General features: G+C 34.4%; 1 protein-coding gene across 2 annotated transcripts in view; it reads right to left on the bottom strand.

Annotated features, from left to right (window-relative positions):
• Positions 1 to 2,254: 2,254 nt before the first annotated feature.
• The window catches only part of LOC126807736 (delta and Notch-like epidermal growth factor-related receptor), a 385,935-nt gene continuing 376,014 nt past the window's right edge, over positions 2,255 to 12,175 (bottom strand). For both annotated transcript variants that reach the window (XM_050532512.2, XM_050532520.2), the window contains one exon: positions 2,255 to 5,689. In XM_050532512.2, coding sequence (XP_050388469.1) covers positions 5,542 to 5,689 — 148 coding nt within the window. In that variant the 3' untranslated portion in view covers positions 2,255 to 5,541. The remainder of the gene's footprint in view (positions 5,690 to 12,175) is intronic.

Consider the following 12,175-nt stretch of genomic DNA (forward strand, 5'->3'; position numbering starts at 1 on the left):
TGTCGGTTGACGTTGATGTCGACGAACACGTCTCCCGATCAAATTAAACGTAGCGCACTAAAACAAAGATACGCTAAACAGTAAATCTTATGCAAGAACCGATAGGAAAGCAAAATTTGGGCCAATCTGACCCACTCATCTTGCAGTGCCACGGCCAATTCTTGCCGTGTTGTCGGTTGACGTTGACGAACACGTCTCCCGATCAAATTAAACGTCACACACTAAAGCAAAGATACGCTAAACAGTAAATCTTATGCAAGAACCGATAGGAAAGCAGCCATGGATTGGATAAACCAGCAAGCGGCAGTTTTCATCAACCCTTCCTTGAAGTGTCAAATTTGACAATGAACCCCTCCCACGTGTATGGCACTATTGCGTGTCGCACATGCAGCTCAGTGGTTCTGTTGGGACGATAAGTTCTTCATCTGTGAACATACTTTCAAAGCATGTCAAGTGTCCATGACTATTTATCATATCACAACCTGCATAGGTATTTGCATTTTAATATCCCTATATTGACACCAAACACTACTATTTAATAAAAATCTGCACATCGGCACAAGAATGGCCGCCATATTGGAAATATGCTAAGTATGTGAACATGTGGTCAGCTTACAAGGATGTAAATGTCAGGTATGGAATCTGCAACCCCGAAAACATATATATTGACACCAAACACTACTACTTAATGAAAATCAGCATATCGTCCGACTTTCCCGCCGAAAATGGTCGCCATCTTGGAAATATCTTCACGAAGTGATGGAAAAAATTGAAATATAGTTATGACCCCTGTCAATACTAATATAGTGGCAAATCACAGTTGATATGTCGATAAGATTATAAATAAGTTGAAAACAAAATGTAAGTTGGAATATTATCGCAAAATGACTGCCTTTCAAATAATGGCGTCCTATACTATTGTTTTTTTTTTTGTCATCAAACGTCAAAACCTACAAAATAAAACTAGTTCCACGATTTACATTAAGGATCGGACTATGAACACGAATTTATGTAGTTAATTCAGTTATATAATTAATATTATAAAAAAACCAACAGAAAAGGTAAACGCTCACAATGAATCCTCCGCTGAAAATGAATTTATGTAGTTAAATGAACTACATGTATGTTAATTATAAATACATTGTCTATAGTCTAGACAGTAACGATTTATATACTTTGTTATCCATACCCCATGAGTCATTCTATAATTGTTTTACTGTAACTGGACTGTTGTCACGTATGCTACCTTCAGGCATACATAATATTTTCTATTCTTGTGCCATCAATTGTCTCTGCCATGATATAACGTTTTTCATGTAATATCAATCTCCAACACCTGCAGTAAAGTGTTTCAATTTCAGTTGACTTCACCAGTTTATCTAATAATTTAATCGTTTTTTGTCATTTTTACCACAGCAAAATTAATCAACTAGGCTACATATTTCTTTTTACAAACAAATCTGAGTGGTAAATACAACCATACATGGCATATCGTAGACAGTTTAGTGTAGTGATTATTGTTTACAATTCTAAATTTTCAGTCGATCTAAAATAGTGAAATGAACAACATAATGCCAGTGTGCTTGAAAAACTACATTTTATAATATTACTATACTGATGGCTTCTACAGATTAATTACAATTAGTCCGCGTACTGTTTCTTTTTTTTTTCTTTTTTTTTTTTTGTGACGTTTATATTTAAATCAAATTCGAGCCTAACAACATCTTTAAGAAGATGTTTAATTGACCTGACTTGACCCTGCCTTTAGCTATAGAAACGGTGCGCTTCTTTTGGCAATAGTGGTTTTAGCTTAAGTAGCTCAAATCAAGCCCAAAAACAGAACAAATAACCAGTAAAGAAATAAAATAAAAATGGAGTTTAACGTTTTACGTAAGACTGACTGATAATGATAAACAGATCAGATATATAATGATAAACAGAGATTTATTAGGAGAAGTATAAGGACAATGACGATTTTTTTTAAATATTAAAGGCCTATACTGAAAAATACGGTTATAAGATATCAATAATTGAAATGACTAAAGTGAAACCAATACATGGGATACCAATACGAGCCATGTCAAAAATGATATTAAAAATGTGTGTGATAACAATAAGCAGGATATCAAGTTTGAAACCAAATACGCGTGATAGCTTCTTTCATCACTTATTATACATGTAATGTAGGTAAATTTCAGAAATTACAATTTATTAACTCTGTGTATTTCTATTTTATAATAAACAAACAAGGGAATGTTTTCCTTAGATATATTTATTATTAGAATGAGATCAAAACATATAAATAAAAATAAATAATTTACTAACATATAATTTTAATGGAGAATCGTGTTATAGCACATAAATATATTCACTAACAATGATACAGAAGGGCAAAATACGATGAATCGTGTAATCTCATATAGGACATTTGAAATGGAATGGATTTCATGTCATCTGTTCCTGTAAATAGCACAGTATACAATACAGCTGGTAGCTGTGGGTTCGCAATCGGAGTTATAATACTTACTGTTAGTATAGATCTCTATATACATTAACTATTATATATACATTATTTTATCCTTTGATTTTTCTTCTTCAATATAGATATAACAGTATTCGACATCATACGGAATTGAATGAAAGCCAACTATATTGTGCAAAATATTTTACAAGTTACAGAAAAAACAATTAAAAGAAAGGAATAATAAATACGTAAATATATAAATAAAACAATTAGTAAATTATAAATAAGAAGTTTGAAAGTTTGATTGTGTGATCAAGTTGCCAGTGAATGGACATGGAGGTAGGGTAAGCTTACGGATCTACACCTTGGGCAGAGTGTTCTGCGATATTATTAAGCTTTTAATGAGATCGTGAAAACTTCGCCAGCGCCTTAATTATTGTTGTCACTATAATAATTTGATGACATATTGTACCACAGAGGATTAAAATAAAAAATAACCCAAATTAAACCCTTTACAAAATTATGAATGAACGATAATATTAAGAACATATATTATCAAATTTGTGTCACATACACCATGAATAATTAAAGTAGGAATAACCTGCGCATTTTACTTACATCCAGCAAAATAAATTAAATATTGAATACTACACATGGACCAATTAGTCACTGAAATTAAATATTCATTATGTAATAGTTTAATCTGTCTATTGCAGGTCATTATAAATTTAGACATTTATTCACAAGGCAAGCCCGTAATCAACCCTCTGTCAAATGGTTTCGCGCCAGATAATCGGTTAACATTGACAATCGAGACTTCGTTTATTGTCGTTGCAACGGTACTCAACAATCGAAATTATTTAGGCTAAATCTTGTAAAAAGTTCAAACATTCATACCCCTCCCACCCCGCTTCAGAATAAATAAAGTTATATGATTAAAATTTTAAATATATTCTATTTTTGAACTATTATAGAACGACCTGTTCTTTTTCTAAATCTTACATAATGCATCTTTAAACTTGTAATATATTTTTTCCTATTTACTCCGATATACCAATCTTATCGTTCAGTGGAAGACGCTGGTACATACACGAAAAGCCCACAACCAAAATAGACACCAGAAAAGATAACAATATTTTGGTTTGTTTACGTTATGTTTCTTAACGGTTCATTATAATGTATTTTACAATGGTTTATTTCTAATATTTTCTGGTTGAAGTGTAATAAACATTATTGCTTTTTCTCACCCATTATCATTTAGATTGTAAAATTCGCGAATATCAAATGATTATATTATGGTATATATAATTTATATACAGATGGAATACACGACAGAAACTCTGATTTAAAATACTAGTATTATTACAGTTGATAACTATCCTGTTATTTACATAGACGTAAGCATAAAAGGTAACAATATAAATTTACAGAAAAACTATTTACAGGTATAATATTCAGTAAATATTTCAGTAATCTTAGCCAATGCATTCATTATACGAGCCATCAAAGATCAATGGATGTAAATTTTAGACCGATTCCATTGATTGTTAATCACACAATAATCACAGTAATCCATGGGAAGGTGATATAATCGTAGATGGTCTCGCACTTGGCAACAAAGCACCATATAAATTCTTTTACATGTGTGTTTTGTCTATAAAGCTGCCAAAGGAACATCGTCCCTTGTCTATCGCGGCCAACTATATTTTAGCGCCCCCCCCCATCCACGATGTTATCTATGTAGTGCAGTTTATCGGGCTTTCGAATTTCGTATATTTGGAACGAATATGGTTAAGAAAACAATTGATTTATAGGTCATTCTAGATTTGTTTTGATGTTGTGCCACTGTGTCACGCCCTATTCATAATCTATTCGTTTCTGTGTGTTGGACTCAATATTTTACTTCCAGTGGACTATATTAAAAAAACTAACATTCACCAGATAACTACAATCTCATTTTAAAACTGGCAGAAAGAATGTTCCAACCAATACATGTACACATTACACCATTTCTGTAATAAACCACTTTAGTTAATGGATTGCCATATTTGCCAAGATATTTATAGAACAGTATGGTATATATTTCATGCAATAAAACTAAAGCATCTCGATGTGTAAACAATTCTTTTTCTGTTATTTATTTCGAATGGATATTTAATTATAAACCGGAGCTAAAATATCGGAATATTTTATTCAACGTTGGACAGAAAGAGTTTGTGTTTACGCCCGTTGGTTACAGACTCCACACTACACTATAGCTTAGTCTGGTCCTGCTACTACTGCCACTGAAATATATACTGACCTTCCGCACTGAACCATATAGTAGATATATTTTGAACCATATGCTAGATAAATACTGAACCATATACTAGATATATTTTGAACCATATGCTAGATAAATACTGAACCATATACTAGATATATTTTCAACCCCATGCCAGATAAATAGGGAACCATATGCTAGGTAGAGTTTGAACCATATGCTAGCAATGCACTGAATCATATGCTAGTTATAATTGAATCATATGCTAGAAATGCACTGAATCATTGGCTAGCAATGCACTGAATCATTTGCTAGATATAATACTGAATCATATTCCAGTTGTTTAGGGAATGTTAAAAAGTTCATGGGGTTGGTTATAACTAAATTTGATTAAAACACTGAACTAACTATATTTAAACATGTGTAGAAAAGTCTATCATAAAATGGGACATAACTTTGAGTGTTTGTTTTGATTCTATAAATCTTGGTTTTAAGAGATTGTCGAGGTTTTTAGATATTCATGGGTTTTACAGATTCTCGATGTTTTGAGATATTCTTGAGTTTTATTTAAAGATTGTCGAGGGTTGTTTTTAGATATTCTTTGGATGTAGAGAATGCCGAGGCTTTTAAATATTCATTGGTTTTATAGATTCTCGACGTTTTTAGATATTCGTGGGTTTTAGAGATTATCGAGGTTTTCAGATATTCATGGGTTTTAGAGATTGACGAGGTTTTTAGATATTTATGGGCTTTAGAGATGCTCTACGTTTTATAGATTATCGAGGGTTTTTTTTTTTAGAGATTCTCGACGTTTTTAGATATTCTTGGGTTTTAGAGACTGTCGGAGAGGAGAGTTAAGTTGATTGATATCATAGTTGAGACTGGTCGCTTCCCAAATTGCGTCAATAGAGAGTCTCGGAGTGGCAACACTGCTTACATCAACAGACGTCTCTCTTGGCTCACTGAAATAACACAAAAACAAAATTAATTTGCCGGTGTTCATTTTAAATGACATATAACCGCCCCACCCATTAAACCATAAATTAATTTAAAGCAAAATCGAGGTATTCAAAAATGAAAATAATGGCCAGCGCTCGTTTAGTTATCAAGCACCTGTATGGAATAATCTACCATTTAGTTTAAGATGTTGTACATCTCTATATTCTTTTAAAAAACAACTTAAAACACATTTATTTAATCAGGCTTTTAACTGACTCTGTATACAATCGTTAACATGTCCATAATCTTGTTTATTTATGACTACATTGTCACTTTGTAAAGTGCCCCTGAACAGGTTATATGATAGGGCGCACTATAAATATGCTGCAATAATGATAATAATAATAACTAGATCTGCATAGCAGATATCAAAGCTTTCATATAAACTGCAAAAGGGGTTATTAGAATCTATGAATCAACAACCACTTTGACGGAAGATATTCTCTCGGCTAAAAAATCTTTTTTCTCTCAGCTAAGAGAGATACGTAGAATTAAACCGGCCCAGAGCCGATCGTGTTGATAAGAAACCGCTTATTTGACATTGACACATAACCGAAGGTGAATAGGCCTACCCGTCCAGTTAATACAATGGGCAATCTCACATCGGTCCACTAAAGAGAGGCACATACTAGTCGCCTCCTACTTCCCCAAGACATTATAGTCCAAACCTTGACTCTCATACATATAAACCATTTGGTACTACCATGTACATGTATTTGGTACTTATATCATATTAAACCCCTCGGCCGCCATGTTGAATCACACAGTATTTAACGTTCTACATGTATATCCTAACATCTTTATGAAATCAACGACAAATCTAAACTTGGGCACTCCAACCATTTTTATTTTTATATATATGGGTTTTTTTAAATAAGTAATTCTATCACAAATTGTAGTGAAGACTGGACCGGATAATTTGTATAGTACTAATAGCAATCACATACGGAAGAGGCGATAAGATTCCTTTGCATTTGGAATTTCAAAATTAATTAAAACCAAATTTAAATTCCGAAAATCGGTTGATTTTTTTTTGCTGAAACTCCTGTTTTTAATCTGATCGAAATGGGAGTAAGTCATAGAGTCCGGGGTGGTAATGGGCGTATTGTGTCCAAATTTCATGGTTTTCGGACAATCGGTGCCGGTGTCGTGGCAAAATTTCACTTTTTTCGCCCTTACAGAAACCGTAAATGGCGGAATAAAACGAACGACAGGAACCGTGTCAAGAACAAACGACCTGAACGAATGCAGGTATCGCCTTGAAGTTTTCAGTGCACCTAGGTACCAACGTGAAAATTCAAAATTAATTAAAACCAATATTAAATTCCGAAAATCGTTTTTTTGCTAAAACTCTCTTTTTTTTTAATGTGATCAAAATGGGGGTAAAGCACAGAGTCTGGGGTGGTAATGGGCGTATTGTGTCCAAATTTCATGATTTTCGGACAATCGGTGCCGGTGTCGCGGCGAAATTCCACTTTTTTCCCCTTATAGAAGCCGTAAATTGAAATTTTCAGGGTACCTAGGAACCAACGTGAAAAGTTCCTCGCCGGAATTTGGTATTCATGGTACCTTTGGTTCCAGCGTAGCGCATGCGCGAACTCAAAACCAGCTAAATTCGAAAACGACCTTGTCGGCACGGAAAACATCATAGGCGAAATTCGAATTTTTAAAATATTCAAATACCAAACATTCGACCATGATCCAGGCTATCCTGAAATTTGGTACTCATGGTACCTTTGGTTCCAGCGTAGCGCATGCGCGAAGTCAAAACCAGCTAAGCTCGAAAACAACATTGTCGGCACGAAAACATCAAAGGCGAAATTCGAATTTTTGAAATATTCAAATACCAAACATTCGACCATGATCCAGGCTATCCTGAAATTTGGTAGGCTTCTCATGGTACCTTTGGTTCCAGCGTAGCGCACGCGCGAAGTCAAAACCAGCTAAACTCGAAAACATCCTTGTCGGCACGGAAAACATCAAAGGCGAAATTCGAATTTTTGAAATATTCAAATACCAAACATTCGACCATGATCCAGGCTATCCTGAAATGTATTAATTTCGGTAATAGGGGACAGATTCTCTAAGCCACGACCAATTGTGTATGTTTTCAAGCCCATTAATGTGGATTTTTCACTGTTTTTAATTTTCAATTCAAAATGGCGTCCATCAGTTGATCTAGATCAAAATTCTGCGTCGAACATTGTTTAGACATTCCTCCAAGGATTCGGAAAATATAATTGCCTTGTATGTAAAGTAAAATATCAAAAAAGCCTTAGGGATTTTTCACATTTCAAGATGGAGGCACTTCCGGTTTGGGCTACAAACTCCATTTTTTGTGTACGAATTAGTTGTGTCGTCGCTAGTAAAGAAAAACAATTTTAAGGCAATCGGAGTTATATTTCGTCGATTATTTTGAAAACTTTGATCCTTAAATTCATCAAGGGGAGATAATAGAGAAAATTTCTAATGACATTTTTCAAGTTGTATCGGTAAGATCTACTTACATACTTAATTTCATGAAAATCGTGCAACTATTAAAGAAGTTGTCAAGTTGATTTTAACTTCCGGTTCGAAATCACAGCGACGAATTTTCGAAATTCGAAAATCGAAAATCCGAAATTGCAGATTTGAAGTAAATGATTCAAGGTACTTAAAGATTTTTTTTTAGTAAAATAGTACAATTAGTCACAAAGTTACAGCAAAGTAAGTCAAATGGATTTATTCGTAAAATTCGGTGATTTCGGATGTGTAAAACGTTTTGAAAATATACCTATTCCAAAGCCACCACCCATTCTTGGGGGGGGGGGGGGGTAGGTCGAAGTTTCAGAAAGATCACACGGTTATAAGATTTGCAGGAAAAACACACAAAAAAAAATAATAATAACTAGATCAACTACTGTCCCATGCAGATATGAAAGCTTTCATATTCATCGTCACGTGACATGGATTATATCAAGTATCTTAAAAGAAAAAGAACAACAAAAAATAATTATCAAAATCGGTGAAAAAGTCGCGAAGTTACAAGTCTAAATATTGTGAGAAACATTGCACCCGGGCAACAAAATAATCTGAAAACTAAGGGAAATAACTGAGACTTGGATTGCTGTAATCGGAATGACTTTCCGTTCCAGAAATTTCAGAAAAATGGATCAAGCCGTTTAAAAACGGGACGGATGAGAACATGAAACGAAAATGGCGGGAAAGAACTAAAAAGGGGCAGGAAAATATCAAAAAAATAAATGAAATAACTTTGAACGGAACTAACATTTTTTGAATCAGATTGACCTTAGCTGTTCGAATATTTAGGTGAAATTTGTAAATTTTGAAAATTAAAGGCATAAATTGTCCTGTAAACAACTTTGTCGGCACGCAAAAGGTCAAAGGCGAAATACGAAATTTTGAAAATTTTCAAACACCAAAAAATCGATCTTGATCTTGAGCTATCCTGAAATGCATTAATTTCAGAAATAAGAGACGCATTGAACATATTACAGCCTATTGTGGTTTATTTTCACGTCTGTTCAAGTGGATTTTTCACTGTTCTTCATATTCAATTCCAAATGGAGACCATCAGTTGACCGAAAATCTTTTTTTTTTTGCTAAAACTCTTTTTTTATTAATCGGATCAAAATGGGAGTAAGGCAGAAAGTCCGGGGTGGCAATGGGCGTATTGTGTCCAAATTTCATGGTTTTCGGACAATCGGTGCCGGTGTCGTGGCGAAATTCCACATTTTTCGCACTTACTGAAGCCGTAAATGGCGGAAAAGGCCAAACGACCTGAACGAATGCAGGTATCGCCTTGAATTTCTCAGGGCACCTAGGTACCAGCGTGAAAAGTTCCTCGCCGGAATTTGGTAGTCTTCGTACCTTTGGTTCCAGCGTGGCGCATGCGCGAAGTCAAAAGAAATTACGGTCGATTTGGGGAGTTTGGGTATATTTCGGAGTGGTTTGGTATGTGACGGTGGATCGGGGACACGGATTGATCTATTATAATAAGCGTTGAAGAATGAGCAAATTTTCGCGACCGGGGTTGATTTGCTCTGCCCAGGCAACGTTCCGTTGGGACGATTGTCTTCACATTTGCACGGGATGTACCTTGGGATTCAAGCTATCACATATTAAAAATAGAAGAGTCTGGAATTCCGAGAACGTTGAAAATAAATTCGAAACTCACCCCCACCGATCAAAGTTTTTTTACTTAAAAATAGCCGTATTTTATCGAATTTTTATTGTTCTTGATATCTGAGCATTTTCTCCTTTTAATATGTGATAAATATCATCGCGGCGCAGCCAACCGCTAGAAATTTCAGAGATTTGGACCAACGGAAGGATGCCTCAGCAGTCAAAAAATGTCAAAATAGGGGATTTCGGTTTCTAGTGTCGATACATCGTTGCGGTCATTTTAAAAAATTGTCTTTTAAGAATAATGTGTATAGTACTAATACCTATCACATACGGAAGAGGCGATAAAATCTCTTTGCATTTGCAAATCAAAATTAATTAAAACCAATATTAAATTTCGAAAATCGTTTTTTTGCTAAAACTCTATTTTTTTGATGGGATCAAAATGGGGGTATAACACAGAGTCCGGGGTGGTAATGGCCCTATTGTGTCCAAATTTCATGGTTTTCGGACAATCTGTGCCGGTGTCGCGGCGAAATTCCACTTTTTTCCCCTTATGGAAGCCGTAAATTGACATAGAAAAAAAACGACCTGGAGCCGTGCCAAGAGCAAATGACTTGAACGAATGCATGTATAACCTTTACATTTTCAGGGTACCTAGGTACCAACGTGAAAAGTTCCTCGCCGGAATTTATTACTCATTTTTCCTTTTGGTTCCAGAAAACATCAAAGGCGAAATTCGAATTTTTGAAATATTCAAATACCAAACATTCGACCATGAGCCAGGCTATCCTGAAATGTATTAATTTCGGTAATAGGAGACAGATTCTTTAAGCAACGACCAATTGTGGATGTTTTCAAGCCCATTAATGTGGATATTTCACTATTTTTCATATTCAATTCAAAATGGTGACCATCATTTGGCCTAAATCCAAATTCTGCTCTGAACGTTTTTTAGGCATTCCTTTTCAATTCAAAATGGCGTCCATCATTTGCCAGAAATCAAAATTCTAATTCCTACAATTTATGGGCTTTTCTTCAAGGATTCGGAAAATATAATTCCCTTGTCTGTAAGTAAAATATCAAAAAAGCCTTAGCGACTTTTCACATTTCAAGATGGTGGCACTTCCGGAATGGGCTACAAACTCCATTTTCTGTGAACGAATCAGAAGTGTCGTAGCTAGTAAAGAAAAAACAATTCAAGGCAACCTGACCTATATTTAGTCGTATTTTTTGAAAACTTTAATCCTTAATTTCTCCAAGGGGAGATAAGTTAGGGTATCGTTGAAATTTGGTCAATGAGATCTACATACATTCCAAATTGCATGAAAATCGTACCAATATTAAAGAAGTTGTCAATTCTGTTTTACTTCCGGGACGAAATGTCAATGACGTTATTTTCGAAATTCGAAAATCGGAAATAGCAGATTTCAAGTAAATATTTCAAGGTACTCAAAGAAAAAAGAATTAGTAAAATAGGTCACATAGTCACAGAGTTATTGGTATGTAGGTCAATATCTTCGTTCGTAAAATTCGGTGATTTCGGATTCGTAAAACGTTTTGAAAATATATTTAATCAAAAGCTGCCACCCAGGTAGGTCATGGTTTCAGAAAGATCCCATGGTTAGATTCCGAGAAATCCGATTTGCAGAAAGTACACAAAAAATAATAATAATAATAATAATAATAATAACTAGATCTGGTAAGCAGATATTAAAGCTTTCATATTCACAATCACTTCCTGTTACATGTCAAGGGTCATATAAAGAATCTCAACAAGATAAAAAAAAACAATTAAAATCGGTCAAAAACTCACGAAGTTAATGCGATTTTTCACTCGTAAACAACTCTGTCGGCACGAAAAACGACATAGGCAAAATTCAAAATTGTGACATTTTCAAATACCATAAATTGGACCCTGATCCCGGCTATCCAGAGATGTATTAATTTTCGAAATAGGAGAAGTATTCTCCAAACTACGGCCTATTGTTTTCATTTTCATGTCCGTTATCGTCGATTTTTCACTTTTTCTCATATTCAGTTCAAAATGGTTTCCATCAATTGACCTAGATCAAAATTCAAATCCGATAGATTTTTAGCATTCGCATTCCTTCAAGGATTCAGAAAATGTAACTCCATTGTCTGTAAGTAAAATATTGCAAAAGCCTTATGGATTTTTCACGTTTTAAGATGGTGGTACTTCCGGTTCAATCGGCAGACTTCATATTTTGTGTACACATCAATACTGTCTAAGCTAGTGCAGAAAAATAATTCAAGGTAATCTGACCTATATTTCGTTAATTTTTTTTGAAAACTTTGATCCT

Source organism: Patella vulgata, chromosome 1 (genome assembly GCF_932274485.2).
Source record: "Patella vulgata chromosome 1, xgPatVulg1.2, whole genome shotgun sequence".
Lineage (NCBI taxonomy): Eukaryota > Metazoa > Mollusca > Gastropoda > Patellidae > Patella > Patella vulgata.